Source organism: Ammospiza caudacuta, chromosome 3, assembly GCF_027887145.1.
Source record: "Ammospiza caudacuta isolate bAmmCau1 chromosome 3, bAmmCau1.pri, whole genome shotgun sequence".
NCBI lineage: Eukaryota > Metazoa > Chordata > Aves > Passeriformes > Passerellidae > Ammospiza > Ammospiza caudacuta.
In genome coordinates, this window is record NC_080595.1 from 22,416,543 (window position 1) to 22,442,037 (window position 25,495).

At 36.7% G+C, this 25,495-nt stretch overlaps 1 protein-coding gene across 4 annotated transcripts in view; it reads right to left on the reverse strand.

The window, feature by feature from the left end:
* MARK1 (microtubule affinity regulating kinase 1) overlaps window positions 1-25,495 on the reverse strand; it is a 56,560-nt gene continuing 31,065 nt past the window's right edge. The window contains exons 6-18 of one of the 4 annotated variants that reach the window (XM_058802754.1): window positions 24,549-24,619; window positions 23,515-23,571; window positions 19,579-19,815; window positions 19,370-19,489; window positions 15,234-15,333; window positions 14,502-14,614; window positions 13,103-13,256; window positions 11,860-12,053; window positions 9,143-9,243; window positions 6,856-7,014; window positions 5,781-6,035; window positions 3,230-3,274; window positions 1-1,153 (exon numbers count right to left, since the gene is read on the reverse strand). In XM_058802754.1, the coding sequence (XP_058658737.1) occupies window positions 799-1,153; window positions 3,230-3,274; window positions 5,781-6,035; window positions 6,856-7,014; window positions 9,143-9,243; window positions 11,860-12,053; window positions 13,103-13,256; window positions 14,502-14,614; window positions 15,234-15,333; window positions 19,370-19,489; window positions 19,579-19,815; window positions 23,515-23,571; window positions 24,549-24,619 (1,961 nt within the window). In that variant the 3' untranslated portion in view covers window positions 1-798. The remainder of the gene's footprint in view (window positions 1,154-3,229; window positions 3,275-5,780; window positions 6,036-6,855; window positions 7,015-9,142; window positions 9,244-11,859; window positions 12,054-13,102; window positions 13,257-14,501; window positions 14,615-15,233; window positions 15,334-19,369; window positions 19,490-19,578; window positions 19,816-23,514; window positions 23,572-24,548; window positions 24,620-25,495) is intronic. The other 3 variants (XM_058802755.1, XM_058802756.1, XM_058802757.1) reach the window with 3 other exon arrangements.

The window sequence follows — 25,495 nt, forward strand, 5'->3', positions numbered from 1 at the left end:
TTAAAATGAAATTATTCTGGTACTTTATTTTGGTGCTACATTTGTTAATGGGCCATGGGAATAAGCACTGGAATTTGCAGACAGAAATCACTTATACCTGGTTTCTGTTGTCCCACAGCTCCAAGGTGGCCAAAGGCAGAACAAAGTTTCTAAACTGTAAGTGCCAACACTGTAAACATATTTGTCTCTTTTCTTCAACTAAACACTATCCATTAACAAAGATAAGAGCCAAAGATAAGCAGGAACAGTCTCATGTAGAACAAAAGCCAATTACTCATCGACTTTTGGTTCAACTCATGAACTATTTTTAAATAATTAAAAATGGTCATGCTACAGTTGTGAAAACTAGTTTGTGCATTTGACTCAGGACACAAGTTTTTTAAAAAATGCATGGTAGAGGTAAGACTTATAAAACCCACCAAAAATGTAAATGATAGGGAAGAACTTTTCCAACTCAAAGCATCAAACATACATTTCTGTGCAGAAATCTAGACAACTATACAAGATCTGAATTTAAGCAGTCATCTTTTTATTATACAACTCTATGAACATAAAATGAACAGAATGCTCTATATACTTACCTGTACATGTGAACATAACTTCTTTAGCTACAGTTATTTAATATAGGTCATACTGGATTTAACTTTACAATTCTGAATAACTATGTATAACCTTATTGCAATAAGGGCAATTTCTACATGGGGAGTTTCACAGGCCAATCACATTAGGCGAAACCAGTACATTCAAAGTGTAGATCATGTATGAATCTTCCCTGATCCCAAAGAATTTAGGTTCTCTTTACAGCTTAAGCTCGTTTGCTATCTTGGATGCAATGTTCTTAAATGCAATAGAAGTCCCAGATATTCTCTTGAAGCGAACTCCATTGAGCGACAATCGTGGCAGTTTGCAGACTTCCATCTCCCACTGAACAAGGCTGTCTTGTCGTGCATCACCGTGGACACAGAAGAGCAAAAACCTCTCTTTTTGTTCATAATCACAGTTATTGGCATCTAACACTTTCCGAATCTCTCTCATCATATCGTTTGGGTCCATAGAACTTGTGGTCTTCATACTCCACGTGAAGCGCAAGGAGCGTGGCTTCGAATCTTTGCTATCCTCCTTCTCTCTGTCCTTAGGCTCTCCAGAAACACTCCTGGAACAAGTGACACAGAGCAAAGTCAAAACCAGAGCAGTGTAGCTGAGAAAGAGAAGAGAAATACAGTTCTTGAACAGGGGTTTCTAAACTGCCATTGAGATGCCACGAGTCAGGGAAGGCTAATTCAGAGAGTGGATGAACGCTGCTGGAACAGCCCTGCCCCACATGCTGCGTGCGTGTGCTCAGCACAGCACTGTGCCACTGTAGTGGCACGCAGCAAAGCAAGTTTGGAAACCCCTGCTCCACAATGTTCTGATGACAACATATGCAATGGGAACTGCAGCAGACACACGTTACTCCATACTGCTCCAAAAAAAGTGGAATCTATGTAAAAGCATGACTGAAGTTCTGCTGATTTAATGATCTGGAGCATGCCATACACCAACAAAACTGAAGTTGAGGGACACAATCCTGAAGCAGAAATCATACGGTAAAAGCAGCAGAGGAAGAAATCCCACCCTGCAATTCACAAGTCTTTAATTAATTCCCTCCCTTCTATTCTGCCTCCCCCCCCCAAACCCTTTTGCATTTGTTTAGATTTTTGACCTCTCTCTGTGTCAAAAGACCTTATAATAACATGTTTTATTTTAACTGATGAGGCAGATTTTGGACTGTAATTTGGTTGTGAACAGCCTGTTGGTCACCATTTGAGTACATGGCCAGCAGCTTTTACAAGTAAGAAACAGCAATGTGTATTTTACAAATACAGACAAACTATTTTATTTGATAAAGGACAAAATTGCAAGGGAGCAATTTCCAATTAATGCTCTTAGTCTGATGCTACCTTATCAAATAGATTACTTGTTCCACTGCAGAAAACATTTTGAGAACCAGCACTAATTATTTTAAAGTAATTCCACAGTCAGCTGTTATCTGCTCTTGCCCCAGGGTGCTCCTGATGCTGAGGCCTCCCCATCCATCACTGGGGAAAGGTGCTGCTCTCATTTCAAGTCTATACACTGTCATCATTATTCAGAGAGGAGTCAAAATAAGCATTTTTAATTCAACTTTGTGTGACCCCCAGAGAACCACACTGATATTAAGAGATAGAGCAGGGATAAGATCTCAAATGACTTTTTAGCCCAAAACAGACACTGTAGGATGACAAAAAGCAGAGAAAGCTAGAGAATGAAAGCAAGAGCTGAAAGCAACTTTACGCTTAATTTGAACACTCAGTCTCTTTTCCCTTTCCATAACCAAGAATTTGACAGCTAAGAGACTCTGAATTGAAAAGGGCTAACTTAGATAAATGCATTGTGCATTATATACAGTGTATCTGGGTAAGAAAGTACTCTTTATTTATTTTTAATAGAGGCTTTCTGTTTTGAAAACGAAATCAATACTTTCTGCATGTGACCAGTTTAGAATGAATGCAAACTACAATGCCTGTTCATTACAAAGCAGAAAAATAAAGAGGTATGTACTGTGCTTAAGCACACCAAAAGCAGAAACATGGCAAAATAGCAGATATACTGGAAAATGAGCATATGAAGAATGTTTTATTGTTAAAAAGCATCTATACATTTGTGTACAGTGGTTGCCACAGAAATTCAATATTTGGCAGTCACCAACCCTTCTGTCTGAATGTCACTTGCTTTATCTCTTAGAGCAAGCAACGTTCGTTTCTCAGGGACTATAAGGTGTTTACTTATGGCAAGCAGCAGCTTTAGTAATGAGCACAGTATGTAACTATAATAAAAATTTAATAGATGCATATATACACACAGACACACAAAGTATTTATACTGTCCACTGAAACCAAAAGTAAACACATTAAATATTTGTAAGTCAAATCATGATTTTAAGTGCCTAAAGGATTGGTTAAACTCCTACAGGGGGGTTTTACTGTTCAAAGGAATACGCTTACGTAAATTTTTGTATTAAATACTTCGCAAGAAAGCAGAAATGAGGGATAAAAAGGACCTCAACAAGACCCCCTCCCCCCAAAGAGAAAACATTTTTGAAATACAGAATACTTAAACACTATTCTCTTTTACATCCTGATTTAAAAGGCTTTAAGAAATCCCTTGATTTGAAAGACCTAGGAGCGAAGTATTAATAGTGACTCCTCACCTTGAGGTGTCAGTTCTGCCACTGGCTTCGCCTTCACTTGGATCCCTCAAAACAAAGTTAAGGTTGAGATTCAATGATAAAGGTGAAAAATAAAAGTTAAGAAAACCTACACCTAGAACAATGTTAAATAGCTACTGACGAAAAAAAAAAGAATCAGTATAATAATGTTAAGCCTAATACTATTTAAAAGAATTTTTTCCACAGCTGTAATTTTAGTTTCCCTTTATGACACCTTAGTTTTTTTTCTGGCTCTGACATGTAATTGTTTAAATTTTTTTTCCCCAATTGATGTCAAAATTAACATGTTGTTCTGAACCTACAGCAGACAGAGCAATGGCCACATGTAACTCCAGCAAGCACCGAGGAGCAGTTGGTCAAGGTGGTCCAGGGGGCTCCACTCTGCACCCTTGCGGGTCAGGCCTTTTGTATCCCTGAAAGCACTTTGAGACAAGCCCACGCTTAAGCACACTCAAGCAATTAACAATACGATGTGCCTAAGAGTTTGAGAGACCAAACGTTTGCAGCCCAGTTCAGGAAGGTTACTTCAACATCTGCTTAACTTTAGGCAAATCAGCTGTTACACTGACTTCAATGAGATTACCGAAGAATTTGGGATTAAATGTTATCTTCAACTTGTTGCATTAGAGCTGTGCTTTGCAAGGAACTGTTTTATATTACATCTTTTTAGTGTGAAGCAACTTGAAATAAATTCCCAGATTGTGTAAGCCACGTAAGTATGTTCCTAGTGCTGCTGTACCAATATTTAGTTCCTAATTTCAATTACCTGATTAATGTAATACTTTCAAGACACTAATACTTTAGTAACTAAGATCAGGGAAGTATCATTTGACATAAACCATTGATTCAAAATACTTCAATACCCTATTCACTAAGCATTCTCATTAGGCATTTATTTTATATACTTACCAGAATAGGCATTTACCCTTGTCAAAAATTAGTAAAAAAGGTTTTTCATGACACATTCTAGTAAAAATATGTTTTAAACCATTATTTCTTGAACAATACAGAAGTTATGTGATTTAACTCCAAGAACAGCAAAAAAATAACCCCCTGGACCTCCACCCAGGTAATCCCAGCCACTAAGTCTTAAACAACCCAAATTAAAAATAAAAAATTTAAAAAAAACAACAAAAACACCCCTACCATCACCAGTAACAAAACAAACAGACATCCTGCAAGGCCATGACAAAATATATTTTTAACATTATAAAAGCATACTAGGAAATTGTATAAAATCTTCTATAATAAAAATAAATTTAAAATACATAAATTTAGGGTATCTTAATTCTAAACACATCACTTAAAATATAATTTTACTATTTTAAGATAATGTAAACATTATTTCTTTGATCTAAGTCTTAAAAACAAAGTCAAGATACCATTCCTTGCAAAAAACAAGGAGCTACAACACAAAAAAGCAGCCTGTACTCTTGAAGTTGATTAGTTACTCAACAGAAAATACCTTTCTTCCTATTAAGACATCTACATTGACAACAGTTGACTAGCTTCACTGTAATAATTTTTTGCTCTTTAAAATCAGAGAACAATTCTCTCCTTACAACTATATAAGTGCTGGAGATACCAATAATGGAAGATCACAATCCTGTATGTTCAGGTTTCTGGAAAAAGAAAATAATTCATACACTTTTTTTCTTTTTAGGTCTTCATAGGAGGTATTACTTAGACACACACTGATGCACTATCAGCTCACCAGGTGAAATTCATAGATAAATCACTGGTAGAAAGAGGCAAAATGAAAATTACGTCCCCTTTTGGAAAAGCTCTTATGATTGCTAAGTCAACAGTCATTTGATCTTGAACAATGTATTTGTAAACCTTTCCCAGCACCTCTCCTCACAGGATTATTACTGATCGCATCATCACAGGAATGAATGCAGATCTACGATGTGTGGGTTTTCTTCTTTCAGAAACCTGAACTTACATTTGAAGAAGCTGCTGACATAATAAAACAGGCTGTATGACACTGAAATACTATTGTTTCTGCACCTCCAGATTTCTGCCTGCTTCTAACTTCTCATTTGTTCACAAATTTTAGAATTACCTGAAATAACTTGTGAACATGTACCCCTTTTATGCACAGCAATTAAGTGATTGTAAATATCATCCTTGCAACAAACTGCATCCAATTAAAAAAGTAAATAAAGTAAAATTAAAAGTAAAAAAGTAAAATAATTACTTATTTTGAAGTCACTCTTTTCAATATTTAAATGAATTTGATTTTACTTTAATTGTATCACAGCTGTGAAACAGGGGTAAAAGCCCCTTTTGACCAGCCTTCTCTTGTTCCTTTAAGGTAAAGAAGAAGAGCTGGTCAAACAATGGTTACAATATATACACAGAAGTGAAACAAGGCAGATTCTGGAAGGAACACACAAACAAAGCAGCACTCTAACTAAATTTATATTTATTTCAGAGTTAAACTGGAAATTGTCAAAGACTTTGTATTAAAGTCCTGCTTACAGGCTGGGCTTTTGTGATTCTTTTTTCTCCTGAAACTCGAGGTACCAACCTGCGAACGAACTTGGAGGTGATCTTGCTGATGATGCCCGTGGACGTCCCTCTCCTGGCGTGCGCGAAGGCGCCGGTCTCGTGGGAGGGCGAGGCAGGCGGGCCGTTGTAGGTGGCGTTGCGCCGCTCCCGCAGCTGCTCCCCGTGGAACGTGCTGCGGCTGGAGCTGCCCCGCGGAAAGCGGCTCCGGTCTGGAGTGCTGGTGCTGATGCTATGAGCAGATGGGGAGGCAGCAGGCACTCTCTGAGTTGCACTGCTGGGAAAACAGAAGCATAAATAACGAGAAAGACCAGGCTAAAAGCCCTCCTACATGACAACTGTTTCACAAAGATGGGAAAGAAACCCTGCTCTTGATTCTTTTAAATAACTGAATGTGCTACTCATTTGCTCTTAGGATTCATCCTTGGTTTGATTTTACAATGAAAATATCTCTTATTTCTATCTCAGGTATTAGAGCTGAGATATACTATGTATATATACTTGAAAAAAGTATACACAGATAATAAGACAAAAGGAAAAAAGTTAAAAAAGTGTGTAGCGAGATCTGAAGGTGCCCCCAGCATTCTTCTGGAAAAATGTGTTCATTAATACCCTTAATGCACTCCCAAAAAACTTCATGGTATTTCTTAAATCATAACCTGACAGAAATAAGTGTCTAAAACTATTCAGGCAGTTAATAGAAAGAACAACTATACCATGGTGCTTTTAGACAACAACGAGTTTAGCAATCTACAAATCAGAAAGGTCTACATTCCAGTATTTCATTTCAATTTATGGTGGCCTATGTTGTACAATCCCATCTAAAGTAGTCAAATTTTTAACTACTTAAGTTTCTGAGAAGTCTCTGGAGGGAGGCAGTCAAGGAATTTCTTTAACTGTATACAAACATGTGCCCTGCACAACATCAGGTTTAAACCATCATTTAATACCCACAATACTCGAGCAAGCTCCTGTTTAAAACCAGAACGCAATGTGGCAGTTTTGACTGGATTACAAACACTTTGATGTCTGTCACAAACTGAACAAGAGCACTTCTGAAGTGCACAGCAAAAAAGAAATGCCCACCAATCTGTTACCTTGGTCGGTAAGCTTCAGTACCATCTTTGATGGTTGGCAGTGTGACTTTGATAGGGTGACCAGAGGCGGACATAGACTTTTGATGCCGAGGGCGTGTAGAGACAGAGGCCACTGCAGAGCCTGCAGAGGATGTGCTGCTTGCAGACATTTCTGTCAGGCTTTTCCATGGTAGCAAGGCAGCAGGGATGGACAAATGGGAAAAGAAAGGTTAGTGTAAAACCCCTTACAAAAAAGAGAGAAAAGAACTAATTTATTCTTTTAGAACTCAGCAGTACTGCTTAATTAAACAGAAGACTGGGTAACCAAGCCACCTGAGTCAGCTAAAGTAAAGAATGCAAAACTCAAAAAAAATTATGTTAATCCATAAATGAATTCTCCATATACGTTAAGTCAGGCCTTTTCTTTGCTCCCACAATTAAAGCTTACACACACATTATTCAAAGTAATGAAGAAAGACTGCAATGAATACCAGGACATAATTAAAAAATACTGAAAAAGAAATTCACAAAGATTGATTAAACAGATTTTCCTTTTGTGAATACTCTTACTTGTAGTTAAAACAAACATCTAAAACATGAAACAACTGGAACTGCTGTCACATTATCACTTGGAAGTGACTGGTTTTTAAAGGACCAAATTGTCTACCTCTGGACAGCGTCCTCCAGATGCTGCTGGGCTGGGTCAACCCTTTCAATGTACAGTTCCTTCTATCAGTACTTTCATTTTTCCTTCCTTAAGTGGCAAGAAAGATGAAAGTAGTGGCAAAAGTATTGTGCCATTAATTTTTAAAACAAAAGTCAAACGAATTAAGGCAAAACACAGCTTTGCCTCTACAAGCATAAGTGAAATTGCATTAATAATGTATTAGCAACTGGAGTCCCACAGCTAAATATCAATAGCAAAGAGGTACAGACTTCAGATGAATAATTCGATGACACAAGACATTCAGCTGCACCAAATCCAAATTCAACTGCAAAATAACATCTTGTAGGAAGGGCAAATAATATCACTCAAAAGAAAATTCTTCTTAAGTTTTCAGAATATGCTCCAAGAACTGAGCACAATATTCACTGCACACATGAAAGGAACAAGGATTAGGGATCTTTCAATACTATATAAAAAAATCAACTGTAAAATGAAAAACTTCGGGAAAAGTCCCTTTTCTTGACAGTATTTTATGTATTAAATCTCTTGAAAGAAAAATACCTTTGTCAGATCAGAAAAGCATTGTAATACATATTATAATGGTCTATCTAAGAAATATCTGTTATCTGTTTGGTTTTTTTTCCAGAGAAGGATTTTTACTACCTTTGTTCAAATACTTGAAACTATATACAAAAAACCAAAAGTGTTTGGGAAAACACTTTTGAAAGCACCCGTCCAATAATTTCAAATTAAAATGCCTTAAGGAAGTACATTAAAAAGCAGAAAACTAATTTGAAGTGTTGATTAAATAGTTGTCTTTCACATGTTCCACAGCTCATAATTTTACTGTAAATGAACAACCCTGTACTTCTTATTTCCAAAATTTTATGCATCATTAAAAAATTCAAACATTATGATGGAAAACAAAAGAAAACTAGTTCACTAGATTACGCTACTTCATGCTATGAGTTTTTTATTCATTTTACAGTAACTGTTTTATTAGAATAGCTTGAAAAGCATCAGAGTAAGAGCTGTTATTTGAGTCTCAATTTTAAAAATCCAGTTTTTATTACACTCCATTAAAGCCAGTATTTTATTTTTCAGTCAAGTACAGGGGTTAAATAACACTAAGGATGAACAAAAGATTTTCAAAAAAAGACTAACTGGCAGCGTTAAACACAATACTACTCAACAAAACATACTAAACTCAGCTTCATAGTCATCCCACAAACAGACACAAACTGGTTACCATCACTATGAAAATACTATTTAGGCCAAAAACTTCTTTTGAAAGCAATTGACAAATTTTAACCATTTCAGCTTTTTGAGTGGTTAGGGGAGAAATTAAAAAGGATCAGGCTACACTGTCAGAGTGATCCATCTGAAGCTCTCCACAGCACAACTGCCCACTGAGCAATTAGTTGTTAGCACAATTACTTCCTCCTGTGTTGGAAGACAACCCTCAGTAATTAATGTGCCCATAAAAAGAAGCAAAGGCTGACTGACACATTTAGCTTAAAAATTCATTGCAATTAAAGAAGCAGCAGTGGAAGATAAAAACATTCACTCGGACTTTATGTATTTCACATTGTGATTCAGTTCTTGTACCCAAACTAATAAACAAGGAAAGGTGAACAATACCTGTTGTCCTTCCCATTCTGTATTGCAGAATAGCGATCTGAAGAACGTTCACAAACATAAGTGTTCCTCCTTGTCATTCCACTGCCAGAAAACACATTATTCTAGAAGAGGATTAAGATTAAAGTTAAATACTTTCTACTGTATATATATTGGACAAAAATCTAAGCATTGGAAGAAGCAAATCAAAACAATGTTCCAGCTACTTATGTATATTGTTAATGCATTCAAATGTACTAAGTCACTCTGTCAACACAAATCACTTATATCATCAGCTGTTTTTTCCAACAGCTCATTCACCATCTCATTACTTCACCACTGAGAATACACTGACAGAACACAAGGAAGTGTAATTTTGCTGACACACACTACTAAGTATTATTATGCAATTCCCACATACTGTATTCCTGTATTGTTTGTCCCTGGGATCAAATAAACTGGGATCCTAGAGAACACACCTATGGCTGAATGAAAGGTTTTCCTGCACAGCATAATTTTCCAACAAGCACTCTGGTTTGTTGCCCCCGTCAAAAGAGCTTTCAAGAGGAAAAGGGAAATACTATCAATCTATGTCAGTCAACCCAGAAATTATGATGCAAATAACATGACAAACACTTCTTGTTGCAAAAATACTGATGGTATTTTTTTCTGTTGCTAATTTCAATTTGGACAGACTTCCTAAAATAAGCACAAACGTACTCTTCCATCCCGACCAAGCACAGGTTAGCTACTGAAGGCTTAGCTTTAGTACATGACATACAATTCTCATTTTCAATACACTACATACTGAATTTGGGGTGGGGGAGGTTGCGCTGTGCCAACATTACATTCTGATACCTGCTGGCAAATGATTTCAAATAGCCCAGACTCAGGTACTGTAGGACATCACAAACTCTGCAAGATTTACTATGTTTAGGTCTCTCTCACCTGCAGCTTTTCAGCATTAATATGAACCCACAAAGATCACTTAATAAACTGCTTTACAGCCAACTGTAAGGAAGATTAACAACTGCAATAACTGTTTCTGAAAGTCAACTCCCCTGAGTCACACAAATATGACTGATGGTCATAAATATGTTTTCAAGAAATTCTGCCTTTCTGAAGGTAACATCACGTTACCCTCAAAGTTACACAAAAGTATGTTTAAACTATCCACATTAGTTTTTTTTCACTTTAAATGTTTGAGTTTTAAACAAAGTACTCACTATCTGGGTAAGCTGTTCAACCTTGAACTACTGTTGTAATATCAGACACCAATATTCCCTAATCATGCCCATCACAAAGCCTTTCAAAGTCCCCAGTATAGTAACAGAGCTAAAAATGCACAAATATTGAAGTTGCCATTAGCAAGTAAATAAATTTCTCATTCTTCACAGCAAAGATACTCCATTTAATTAGTTCTCACTAAGCAGAGAAATGCTTGTGACATATCAGCTTGTACCACACATTACTCTAATCAGCTTTGGGGCAAGACATTTTGGAAAAGCTCAGATATGAAATCTAATCTTAGAAGACTCAAAGTTCCTGCATGCAATCCACACAACCATAATTTCAAAGATTTTTGCAGGGGTGGAGAGACAACAACCCTATTTAAAATAAAAAAAAAAAAAAAAAAAATTGAAGCGCGTGCAGATGTATAGCAGACACAGCCTGCAGAACATTAGGAGTTAAATGAACTTCAGCATTTATTTTGCTTTCAGAAAATCCTAATAGAAATGCACATCATCTTTCCAGAACATCCAAGATGGAAGCACACCAAATCTCAAAGGACAATGAGAATTCCTGCTGCCAGTCAAGTGTACTAAAAGATGGCAAGAGTTTTTGTATTTAATAGACCATGTCTCCTTAATAGCACAAAGTATACTTGAATCTTAAATCATGATTCATGCATATTTTTTTCTCCTCACATGAACTCCTGCTCCTAAGTAGCTGTTTAAACACCATGCAGTGTTTAAATTTTTTCACTGTGAACCCTAAACATCAATCCTACTGCACATGAATTACCAAAAGGCCAAGTAGATGCTTTCACAGTAGAAGAGACAGACTCTCCAATTTGGAACAAAGGTGTTTGAGGCAGTAATATGATAGCAGTTTACAGAACTGAGAATATTGTAACAGAAGCATTAAGAAATTATTCATTTCTTAGTTCAGTTCCTTAATACAACAACCAGGTTGTAAATCACATTAGCAGGCACATGCACCAGGGAACAAGTGGGTTGTTCCAACTCATCTCACTCCATTTTTGAAGCTCAAAATCAGGTGGTTTTAGAGAACCCAACAACCAAATTTACAGAGAAAGTTCAAGAGAGGTATTATGTAGGATTAATCAGATGAAATCCCTAAATCAGAAGTCCCTTGACTTCCTCTGTAGACAGACAAACATTAGAAACCAGAAAAAGAGTACCCCATGTTGGCTCCATTCTCATGTTCTTTCCTTAAATATCCAGTATTTTTCTTGACAGAAACTGAAGTTTGCCCAAGTGCAGACATTCTCATGTTTACTGTTATGTTAGTGTTAGAAAAAGTAAAGTTGAGGGGGAAGGGAAAGGTTTATTTTAAAAGGCGTCTACTGTAGCCTATTTCTGTCTGCCAGTAAAAGTTACCAGAAATAGACTTAGTGGCTTATTCAGTACCCATTATGTCTATAGTAATCTTGTGCTGCACATTTTGTTTAAATAGGGAAAAATAAATATAACAAGCCAAAAGCACACCCAACTCACACTGGTAACTGCACTTGACTTCTTTCTTTCTGGACCCACAAGTGGACTTGCAGCCATCTCTCCTTTGGATCCTACTGTAGTGCTGCCGTGTTTGCGTGAGACATCCTTGTCCCAGTCCTCTTTCTGCTCACTTTCCACACTGTTTGCCTGAGACCTTTTTGTGTATGACACAGCAGGAGGAATTGAGGGGCCAACTGCCAAATAAAAATAGAATTAATAAATACCTAAAAATAATCACTGCATTTTTCTTGGCCAAAGTAGCCTAAATATAATTCCCTGAGTCCAAAAAAAGCATTTGAACAACTCAGACGGCAAACTCAGCACACAGACCAACCTACTAAATCAAGCTGTGATCTTTTTACCTACTCTCTCTTCAATTCCAATTTGCAGTTCAGAATTACTTCCTATTTCACATCAATATGTAAAACCTAGAAGAGCATTTAAATTATCATTTTAAATCCATGCAATTTGTACAGGATTATGAAAAAAGGAATTAAAATATATTTTTCAAATATTTTAGTACTTTTTTCTGTATACCTTTTCTTCTAAATACTATGAAATATTATTTTCCCCTGAAAACCCTAGGCCTACTTTGTTTACAAGCATGTCTATACTTGAAAAATAACACACTTATTTTCCCCTCATCATTCTTTAAAATGTTTTGGGAAAACACCTCCATCAGCAGACTTTTACATTCCTTTGAAATAAAATCATATCAGCTAACAAAATGCAGGAAACAGTAATGTAAATTAGGCAGAGAAAAGGGCAAAACATTTTAGAAATGTTTATAGCAATTTGACAACTAAGGGAAAAAATAATCTTTCATTTAATGTTTCAAATAAGTATTCTCTTTTGATAGAATAATTTTCACCTGAAAATGTTTCCTGAATACTTAATAAATTTGTTGTTCCTTGGAAGCAAACAATTCAGCCCCATAGCCAAATGTCATGATAAAATAATTGGTGTGCTGCCCTTGGGGTTATCCAGAGCAATAACTGCCATTAGCTCCTAAGCACAAAACACCCTCAGTGTCTCATTTAGTGAGTCAACCAAGTAACAAGTCCAAAGAACTAAATCTGTGAGGTGCGCGGATCCAGATTTACTGCGGAAACCTTCATACAGACACACATCCCGATCAGCTGCACAACAAATGCACAGAGTGGGGGCCCTGCCAGGCTTACAAACCCTGCCCATTCCCACTGAGCTGTGTCTGTAAGTTCACTTGTTGGAATGCCATCCGCACCGTGGTCGCTGAAGCGACGCTGTTTCTGGTTGGTGGAGATGCTCCGCTGGACCTTCAGGTGAGCGGGGGACTGCACCGAGCTGTTGTTGAGGTCACTGCTGGGGCGAGACCTCTGACCCAAGTTGCTGCTGGACAAGGAATCACCTGCTTCAAACTACAAGGAAAACAGGTTTTCAAAGCATAAACAAAATTCAACACTACTGGTACTTCTATAGCATTATAAAGCAAAAAGTTCCAATCAAAGGCACTTTACAAAATTTAACATTGTATCCAGAATTGAATATTCTTCAAGTTTAATTTTATAATTTCATCTCTGTTTAATGTGCTTTAAAAACACACAGCTAAACCTACATAGTTAATGAATGCTCAAAACAAAATTAGAAGGATCATGACAGAAACAAAAATGGTGCTATTTTAAAACCAAAGCCATAGAGTGGTTTTCCCTGACTTTTTAAATTTTATTTTTAATCCTAAGAGCATTCATAGCTCCAGAACAATTTTAAAATGCACTGGACTGAGTCAGAAGGACTAAAAAAGCAAGTACTGACTAAAGGATCCTTTCTGGCTTTCAAAACATCTTTATAAAGTCTGTATCTCAGCCACTGATTTGTTCATCTTTAAGAAGCCTAAGTTCTATGTAAATGCAGAGGAAAAGACAAATACCCTCTTCCAAGCAATTTGAGCCAAAATTATTTTAGACCAATTCCCTCCATGCTCTGCCATCAGAAGGGAATTCTGGCTCAGAAATGTGAGAAAATGCACTCAAGGATGCACATATCAGATCCACACTTTCTTGGAACTGAAGGAAGGCCAACGAAGCAGCAGGGAAAAAAATTCCTTCAAAAAGAAAGCCTCGGTCTTTGATTTCTTGAAAAATCCATGTGGTCTAAAAGATGTACAGATCATTCCAGTTCCAAAACAATCACAAGATTTTCTGCCACAAATCTATTAATTACTACAATGCAATAACTTACTGAATAATTCAATATATTATAAAACAGTATATGAGTGAGAAAGGATGAGCATATTTCTGAGAAATAAAGGATGTCACATCTGGGTAGCCAGAAAAATAATTGTTATTAACTATTTCAGATTTTAACTGAAAACATACACGACAAGAAGAAAACTCAGCAATTAAAAGTCATGACACTTCAGATTAACAGCCAGGTTTTTAAAAAAACAATTCAACACATTTACAAGCAAACATGAACATACTGGAGGATTTAATTTATTTCTTCATATCAGAACTAGCAAGATATCCAAGAGGATATGAAAAGGGAAAGACATTAATAAGTTATCAATCACAATAAAAAAAAAGTTACAAAATAATTAAAAAAAAAAACAGCATTCAACCCAGCAACATATAAAGGCCAAACCAGAAAATGTAAACAGCACTTACTTCAGGTGGTTTTCTACCTAGAAGCAGGTAAGTGGCCATGACTTCATCATACTTCTGGTTTACTAAAGATTCATGGATTTCTTCTCTTGAAAAGCCCATTGTGACCATAATGTCTAAAAGTAAAAAGAGCCAGATATATCAGCAGAATGTGTTTGGGTTTACTGACAACTTAAGAACAGTGAAAACAGAAAAATAGCCTTAAATTTACAAGTAACTAAGATTCAAATCAACCCAGTGAGGTTTTCTTGCTGTGCAAAAATAGAAAATGCTACTAACTCCTCTCCTTCTTATTTTTGTCTTGAAAACTCCCAACTACATTACACAACTCTGAACTAATTTATAAAACATTCAATGTTATTCAACAACAAATAAAGCACTGGCAAAGAGAAACTATGAATAGCTACTGGGCCAAAACAGTTACTTTCTCTAACCACGGTGGGCAAGAAGTGTTGCCTCCATAAGAAAATCTGCCTCTTTCAGTCTGTTAAATTCTGTAGTCTTATTTGTCTTTTGCTGTGCTTCAAACTAAATTTCAAGATTCATGTCAGCTCAGTGAAGTCACAAAAGTAGTCATAAGGAGGCCATTGTAATGGAATTTCTCATTTAAATAAAAAGAATGCATTTTACTTGTATGATGAGATTGTAGGTCAAGTTTGTAAGAGCTTAGTTTGCCTTCCAAGATAAAACTGCCTGTGTGCACCAAATGTAACACCCTTCTTCTGAAAGTCTTACCTATTCTTTTGGTGTCATTGAAATCTGGTTCAGGCTCAGTATATGGCTTTAGTTCTTCTTCTTCATGGCCAACATTCATCCACCGATCCTTCATGATTTGCTAAGAAAATAAAAGAGCTTTAGGCCAACACGCTCTTTACCATACCCCATTACACTTGTGCTAGCTTATCTGATGAAAAGCAATTTAAAGTTCACAATAATCTGAATGCTGCTTGCTCTTTCCCTCATACCTTTTCTCCTCATGTCTTATTTTTCTTTTATCTTCCACATCCTTATGCTCCCATAAATTCATTCCTCCTATTTACCATTCCCTATACAACCACCCTGACTAAAATACCAGAAAAAACCACTGAAAAACAGAATCCTTCATTTTGTTCCATCGCTTCCATGTGCTCTTCTTGGTTAACATCCTAAGATGCTAATGCAATACCAGCTCTATCATGATAAAGAGCTCCTTTGAATAATAGCAAAGGAAGTGTTTAAAAACTAAGGTATAATTCAGTAAAGTGCTGATGCTTCCTACAGTCATTAGTTTCAAGATCACGATGCCAACTGGTCATTTTTTCCTATGGATCTGTTCACTGCACTTGACCTAAATATGTTTGGCTGGAGGGACAAATGCCTCTTAACGCTATAACATGCAGTTATTTACTTCAAAAGTTTCTCCTGCCTTCTTCGGAAAATTTCCTTCTGCTGTGGCCTGGATCTGTTTGTAGGCCTTCAAGATTGATTGCCCAAAATCCCTAACCATCACAATTTTTCCTTTAAGAGCATATTCATCTTCAAACAGCTAAAATAATTTTTCCTCCTACAGCAACTGGCACGCGTGTCTCTTCAGGGGCAGGTGCTAATACTGCTCACTACATGGACACAAGAACAAAACAAATGCCAGCAAGTCAAGTTTCCCACAGGCTCCAAATCTGCCTCACAAACACTAAATTAAGTTATTTCTCACAAAGAGCCGAAGACTCAATTTTCCATTGATATAACCAAATTCTTTGTATGTAGTGCTGCTGTCAAATTACAGACCCTGTAATTTGTACCCTTACAAGAACAATACAGAACTTTGTGCCAATTAACATTTTGCTGACAATAACACCTAAAGATTTTTTCTATAATGGAACTGATTTTTTGGCTTTTGAGGGGATAAAGAGGGAGGGATGGTGAACACATACTGCTATACTGTATTTCTGACATATAGAGCATAAGTCTACTTGACAACAGACTTGGGTTATGTATTTGTAGTCTTGCAGGAACAGAAGAGACTCCCCAAAGCGTACTATGCACTCTCTGCAATCATAATTTTGTAAAGATACTGTTAAATAAATCTGAAGTTTAAGCACGATGAAGTGGATGATAGAAACCACTGCTCAAATTCTACCTCCCTTTTCTTTATCCTTCTTGAATGAACCAGCAAGCCTGGAAATTCCCACTAACAGTTTTTCATGTCTCCTCAGTAGGTGGATCTAGAGTTCAATGTAATCTGCTTTCTGTTTCCATCTACATTTCTGCTAGCTTCTGCCTTTTAAATACATGATCTCAGAGGCACACTGAGTTATTGTACAACTCTTCAACAGGCTCTTACAATTAAGCATTCTGAAGCGACACAAACAATCCAATTCCAGGATCAATACTACATTTGTGTAAGTTCTGCTGGGCTTTCAGTCAGCTGATTAATGAGTAGCAGCCTTGGTGAGGGTATTTAGAAATCTGACTCAAACTGTACTTCTTAAACATCAATCCAAACTAAATTTCAACCAATTAGATATTATTGATGAGTTTTCTCTCAATTTCCAGGAAAACTACCTAATAAAAATCTGGTCGGGCTCAAGTCCCGTCTGTGTCAAAATTATTTTGCTTTATTATACTCTGTAAGCATAAATCTGCTCTGGAGAAATTTCAGAGCAACACTATGCAAAAGAATTCATGACTGGGGCAGAGGGAAAGAGGAATTTGTTGAAAACCTGACAGTTAAGAAGTATTTTATGACAGTATATTTTTCCCATCTCTTCCTGGGAAGATTTACTGGTTTATAACAACATTCTCTTATTTTGAAAATGTTTCTTCTCAGGTGCAACCATGAAAAAGTTGAGAGGAAGCATTTTAATAAAGATTTGCCTGGTCCTTACCAGAGGACAAGTGCTATACCTAACCCATATGGTGCTGGTCCTCTGTGGATCTCAGCTTTGATGCTGATGGCACTGACAAACATCCTTTTGGATGGTCTGCTAAAATCATGCATGGGAATTGAGAAGCTGTACGGCTTGGATTGAGCAAATATTCAGAAGGCAAAGCACAAAAAAAATCCCCCCCACCTAAGATGACATTATTTTTCCACTTGTAGAAGCTTCCAAAGCATTTATACTTTCATTCTAAACATGTATTTTTAGAAGTGTTCAGACAGAAATTTCTTTCCAAACCACATGCCACAATTTTTAATTCAGCAAATGTGATTTCAGGAATATTCCTTTGACAAAAATGGTTGTGACGCCTCTCTACCCCTCAGGTTAGCATACTGATCAATGCCTGATATCAGTATTTTGGGACTGGCTCAAGACCTTGGTCACACATAACATTTACTTTCTCTATTCCACACAATCTGACTGCCTTATCCCTTCAGTGAGGCTGCTATCCAACACCTTTCTCCAGGGCCAGGAAGGAATTTTACAAAAACTGGGTAACACTACAATACCTAGAATGAAAGTGAAAATAGATTTGAAGAGAAACTGCTGAAAATCCAGAGGAAAATCCAATAAAAGAAAAAACTATTTCCCTAAAACCTAAATATGACATATGTAAACTGTGATCTTTGAAGTGACTACACTCTTACCATTATGTTCTTTAGACAGTAATCACAGAACATAATGAGCACATATCAGTAAAGCAGACGCCATCATTCACTAGTCTCTTTAATAGAGATTTATTCAACTTAAAACTATTTATAAAAAGCCATAAACCAGCATCAGCTCAGAATGAGTTGCATGCAGACAGAGCTCAGTGAGTGCATTCTTCCTTGCACAGGTAGCCTCCATGCCAGGAAGTGTAAGTCATGCCACTACAAACAAAAAGCTGCTTAAATGGGATTTATTCTCTGGAACACATCCATTGCTGCACAAGTGTAGAAAGATGAAACAAAAGTCACTAGTGATTAACTCATGCCAATACTATTTTAAAAGTATTCTATTTATCTTCTGCTCTACTTTCATCTCTATGGTAAATGGATGTTATTTTAAAAATCCCTCTCTGGTTAAGAATTCATACAATAGAACCAGGCAGCTTTTGAAGTGAACTCTACACCTATTATTTGTTAAATATCACCCATGCATCAAGTATTATCCAAGACATCAATCTTGAACAAAACAGCCCCTTAAAAAACACGGAAGCTTTTACACAACTTACAAGTTGTGCACAGATCTTTTCCGAATCACATGAAAAGAAAACCTAATTTACTAACAACTACAGTCATAACTCATTAGGAATCCTCAAAATAGATTTTACCTGAGGGACACAGCAGGAATTATTGTATATATAAAATTTCCAGCTACTCAGAAAGAAAACTACCAGAAGAGGGAGAAGAAAGGCTCAAACAGAAATAACTAGCCATCATTAGCTTACCATTCACAGAATTTGTAGTGTTTACATGTATTACAGCACTAGAACAAACTCCAGACTCTTTTCCATAATTAATTCTTCTTCCACCTAGCCTTTTTAAGAAGTCATGAAAAAGCTAATGGTATTGCCTGCTGCTGGTTGCTAGTCTTGTTTTTTTTTTTTTTTTATATATATATATATATATATATATATATATATATGGAAGATATTTACAATCTTGTCCTGCTTTCTACAGATTTTGAACTAGCTCCATTATCTGACTGAAACAAGTGGGAACAGTTCGCACTTTGAAATGCTCTTATTTTAGTTGTTAATCAGCTGCAATTAAGGTTAGGTTTTCATTGATTAACACTTTCTATTTTCAAGCTGCACTGTTTCTGGAACATCGCCTCTTTTGTTTTAACAAGATTTTTGGGCCCTTAAAACAAGAAAAAAGTATCTCTCCTGAAAAATTAAGAATTCTCAAGCAACTGCTGTATGTATTTTATTCTTGAGTCCCCTTTTTCCAAGACAAAATTACTTACTTCCAAGCTGCCTCGTTTTATTGGATTCAGTACTAGTAGCTTCTTCAGTAGATTTTCACAGTCTGTGGACATATAGAATGGAATGCGGTACTTCCCCCTCAGCACGCGCTCCCTCAGTTCCTGTAAAATCAGAGTTTTTAAAGATGAGCTCCTAATGACATAGAAAATTTAAAGCCAGCAGAAGCCAAGCATTCATACTGTAACTGTACCTTTAGATTCTGACCATCAAATGGCAGTGATCCGCTCACTAGTGTATACAAAATCACCCCAAGGCTCCACACATCCACTTCAGGGCCATCGTATTTCTTTCCTTGGAAAAGTTCAGGAGCAGCATAAGGCGGGCTGCCACAAAACGTGTCCAGTTTATTACCAACTGTGAACTCGTTACTAAACCCAAAGTCTGCAATTTTAATGTTCATATCTGAATCAAGTAGAAGGTTTTCTGCCTAAGAGGAAAATAAAAGAGAAAGAGGACAATTTTTATATCAGATTAAGTAAATATATATATATATATAGTGCAATATATAATTTATCAATAAATACAAAAATGTTTTCTCTAAAACAGTTCACCATCTGCCTCTTTCTTGCAGAATAAAAGAAACTAATGCCCCATACATATTACAAAGACTGAAAATCAGGAATGTTTACTCATGAAAATATAACTATTAAAAGCAGCTAAACAAAATTAAAGGTCAGCTGGTCAATCAACTATGAACATTTTATATTCTGGAAGAAATAACTTAGTTCAGCTTTAGAGTGAAGTATCTAGACATCTCAGAATAGCAGCTGAAGCTTTTGACAGGTTCATGCCAATTTCTGATGCCAAGGAGAGTAAACCGAATCCTAGACATCATCTACCATTATGGCAGAGTAAATGTTAGAAGGAATTTAAGACTTAAGAAAAAGATACCTTCTGCTTGTAAGATGAAACACTTCAAGCTACACGCTGTACTTTAGCATTCTGTACAAAAAAATCCTCTCCTTCTTATTATTAGTGCTTGCTTCAGCAACAGCCACACCAGGGTGTCAGGACTCAAGTATTTAATTCTTTTCACACAGGACATATTCTATACATCTAAGATTAATGCCTGTGCAGCAATTGTGAATGCAATGCACCATACATACACAGATGCAAGTGTACAGGTACCTGCAGAGTTAGTAAACAGTATCTTATATTTAGCATCACAGGTAGGTAAAAAGACTAAAAGGGTGAAGTTACAGAAATACTAATACATTATTGGGGGAATATATTGATTTCAAAATGCAAGACTGCTGTGCAAGGAGTGCAGCAGAACTGGGTAATGTTTATTTATCTAACTGGGTGTCAGCAACACAAGACAGCATCAAGCAGAGCACAAATCATACTTTTTCAACAGGAGGCCAGATGTTAACCAGACTAGAGGGTTCACCTTATTGCCAAACAATAGCTACACAGCAAAGAGACATCTCTCATCAGATGCTGTGCTCAGAACTGAGCCCAGAAAATACAAAAATGTTTTGGCTCACAATCAGAGAAGCAGCAATCTAATTGTCAGCAGATTTGATTAAAAGGGTAAACATGATTTTGTCTGGGTTTGTTTGAGCTTATTTCTAATAATTTCACTTACACTCTGTGAACAGAACAGCAGACTATTAACTACCAGTATATCAAACCAATAGCTGCACAACAGAATTTAGCCTTTATCAGGAGTAAAATACAGCCCATTTTTACAAACTCTATCCTGGAAAATATTTTATTTTTCCAATTCATGACATGTAATCCCAGCTGGTTCCAGCAGACAGACTCACAGAGCTGTTTTCCAGAGCTGACAGCTTTCTACACTACTTCACAAAGACTTCATTTTCCTTGTGGTGAAAACAGTACTGTCAGTGCAGCTGCTCTGTGATTACAATTGTCCTCCTAGTTCAACGGTACTCTGCTACCCAAGTGCCCCACGCTTACAGGTTCCTTACTTCAAACAAAAACACCAAAAGATCTTTTTAATATGCCAAATAGAAAGACGATGCTCTTTTTGATTACATGTTCAGAGCAAAAACTAGGACCTGAAAAGGTAAGTTCTGTACATCACAGGATGAGCAAAACTGGAACTGGTTACAGCCCTCTCAAAACAAATTGTTTATAATTACGAAGTAAAAAGGAGACAATTTTTCAACCAGAATAGCCTGGACAAACTCACATATTTTCTTCCACATCTCTCCAGTTTAGTCTGAAAAAACTTGTAAATAATAGAGTTTACCCAGTTATTAAAACCAAAAAGTCTTATCAAAAATATCCAAAGTGGTGCAAGATCTCTGTCTTGTTGTGCTGCAATATCAATTGCTCAAAGTGCTAATATCCTAGAGAGTCAACAGAAGCAGATGAGAAGGCAGACACCACTTTAAAGTTGCTTTTCCTTCTCCACAGCTCCATGAGAAGAGTTTTAAATGAGACAGAGATGTCATATCACTTGGAAAGAAGAGATGAAGCAGAAACACCTCCTCAAAGCCACACATTTAGCCTTTTTTCCTCTGGAAAATATATTTTTCATCAGCTAGTCTGACTGGCTCTCAATCACACTTTACTCTGAACTTTTCAAATGAGTCTAGCGTAAGTCCAGCCAAGAGAAGACAGAGAAAAAAATAAAATAAAAGTTATTTTGGAGCCTGCCTGGCTGCCTTGCAAATAGGAAAGAGATCAGCAGCAGACTCCTTGTTGCATGTAGTTCCTGTGTGAATACTGCAAAGCTGTTTAGCATAGGCTTGAGAGCACGGCCTGTGAGCTGTGTGGGCTATGGAACTAAGAAATGGAAGAGAGGTGGAGGCTCTAAGGGGCTCTGGGAGAAAGTGCAAGACACGGGATGCTGAGTAACTGCAGGGGTTAATGAGGCAAGATTCAGTCACACAGCGGGGCTGAGGGAGCCAGAGCTAGATAAGCATGAGGAAATGGCTGGCTCCCTACTACCAGCCAACCTAGAGAACTAGGGAAGGGCTTGTGCTGGCTGCCCAAGAGGTCCCTTCGGCAAAGTTCAATGGAAGTGGCTGCAGTAATCTCCAGGGAGCTTGACAAAACATTGACAGGTTCCAAACCATCAGGCAAGATACAGAGGAATTTTTTTAAATCAAGATTTCGGCAAGATCCAATTCTTTTTTTCTTCCTTGCACTCCGACTTCAGAGTGCTGGGCAGGCACCTCCACCATCAGATGCCAACACTCCTGGGGCAGGGACAACTCAGCAGAAATGGATGTATTTAGTTGTTATCCATCCTCATGTGCACATGCAGGAGCTGGGAGATTTGCAGGTATCAGGGAACAGATTTGTAGAAATGGGACTGAAAGTGTGCTGCAGTGCATTATAAGATAAGACAAAAGATACTGGTGAAGAAAAACCCTTAGGAATTTTTCAACCTTAGCTTTTCACAAGTATCCAGATACATTAGTAAGAAAGAATCAACACCAGTGTTTTCTTTGTAAATTTTCAAAGACATCAAAGCAATAGCACAAGACAGCTTTTAAGTGGGTGAGGATGATGTCCAAGTCTCATGATACCTAAACTTGACATGAAGACAACCTCAGGCAAGGCTTAGGTTGTACCTGAATTTGCTTAACTCTTCATATGGTCTGGTGGCTTACACAGATACATAAATGAAAACATATATTAAAAAAACCCCCCACAACTAATTTCTGTTTACCTTTTATTGATTTTCCTGTCCAAATTAAACACTAGAATACACACCAGAAACTCAAAGAGATTAAAAACTTAATGTATTTCTTATAAATCACTGAGGAAAGAGTGTTTTATATATCCTTGCAATACAACTTAACTGGAAATATTTTAAATAAGTAGTGATGGCTGGTATCAATTGATCTTCTGCAGCTTCACTGTGTAGATACCAGCATCACAGCAGGTATAATTCTCTGGAGAGTATGTCTTTTTCTTAAAGCCAAAACTGGAATGAAAGTAACACACGTTCTATTCTTGTCTCTTCCCTGTTCCAAGAGGCAAGCTACATTATTTTTGCGCTTCAGGAAATTGAGAATGAAATACAAGTGATAGAGTTCCTTCATTCACATGTTTGAGGTATTCATAGGCAGTGGCAAGGACTAATACACAGAATGAAATTAAGTCTGTATAATAGGCAGCAAAAATAAAAGAAGTAACAACCTACCTTAAGATCACGATGAACTATGCATTTTTGATGACAATACTGTACAGCAGATACAATCTGAAACACCAAGATGATCAGTGAAATATTTTATTTCAACTTCACTTATGTTTTTGCATATAATTTAGTAATTTTGCTTCCTGATATGATTCATTAGAACGTAAGAAATGAATAAAGTGTTTATCTTAAAAAATATTCATCTAAGTTTCTTTCATTAAGGCTTAGATAGTAAAACCAGAAAGTCCCTATAAGCAGCTCATTTTCATACTAAAAAGTTTTATACATACCATTCAAGGTAACTGGAGAACAATATTTTTAAAATGCAAATCACCCAATGGCAATAACTATTGAAAGGAAATTAATCCACCCTTCAAGACAGTAGCCAGATACATCAGCTCAGAATTTATCTTCTAAAATATCAACTGCGTATCTTTGCAATTCATCCCTAGCAGAACAACTCATTTGACATTTTCATGTCTTTCACATATACAACATAACCCAAGTCAGAAATAGAAAGAGCAGTTTCTTTAAATGTTAATTACATAACTTAATTCTGAAAAACACCAAACTTGATATATTTATCTGATTAAAGCTTTTCCAAAACAATCACTAAAACCAGAGTAAGAAAAGGATTAAGATGAGAAAGTCTGTAATAAGAATATAAAAGCCTATTACAGAATAGCCTTCATACGAAACAGTCACATTACACAGCAGTACCTGTCATCGTATCAACATCTCTAGATAGAACAGCTGTAAAATTCTAAAATATTCAGAAAAGGATTTAAACCTCAAGTGAGTCACAATAAAAAAAGTGACTCTTAGGAAAACTGACTAAAAGAAAATGTAAAACAATTTTACTATCTTTAGACAGTATATAAGAAGCAGATATTTTTCTCTTCTGGGATTTTTTTCCACTGCAGCTTTAATAAACATTATAAAAAAATTTTTGTTAAGTAAAAGAAGTTTGCTCACACTCATGTCTATCTGAAAGCAACATAAAAAGAAACAACAAAAATGAATGGACACTAATTTCATACCTGCCTGAATTTTGAACGAGCCTCTTTCTCTTTCATTCTTCCATGTGCAACTAGGTAGTCAAACACTTCTCCTGAGCATGACAAGGACAAAACATCAGTATTAATTTTTTGTACTATCACACATAATCAAAACATGCTTGAAAATAACACACACTCCATGGTGCTCCCCTTCTTGAGGGGAAAGCAAATAGACGCAACCAAGAAAAATTCGTTCTGACTTTTTGTACTGGATTTCATTCAGACAAATAATAACTAAGAAGTAAAAACTAAGTAGTATGAAGGAACCCTTCATACTAGGACTTCAATTTTTAACATAAATTTACTTAATCACTGTGAAACAAACAATCAATCATGAAAAACAGTCACATCATGAGTAAGACACATTGGGAATTAGGCAACTTATGCACCACATTTGTTTTGCACATCTCTAGTGGCATCACTTAATGCTATTTATATGATTTCTGTTTATTCCCTCTCATTCTTTTCCTAATAAAGCTGTTCAAATGCCTTTCAGATCCTCATCTTTGCACTGTCTCACAGCAGCCTTTCCTAGCTGGTCACTGGCACTGTGCTGGATTCTCTTCCTACATTCAGACATTTCCCATTCAGATGCTAAGCAGCTTCTCAAGCAGGCACTCATTACCCCTCTCACTATGAGCCTGCTGGTTCCCCTTCCTGTGTTACTGATTCCCATCACCGGACCTGCCTCTTCAAGAGCTCTGGCACACATTTGCAAGATAAAATGAGGCACCAGTGCTTGCCTAAATATAGCTGATAAATACGAGTGGAGAGTTTTTGTCAGAATCTGTGCCAGATTATCTCCTGATACTGCAGCAAGAGCCTCAGAATGAGAACTACCCTTGAGCACAAACCTAAGAGGTTGCTTAACAGAATCAAGAAATCCTGCCCTGAGAGGTCTGCTGGGACTGCTTTGAAGGCCAGATTGA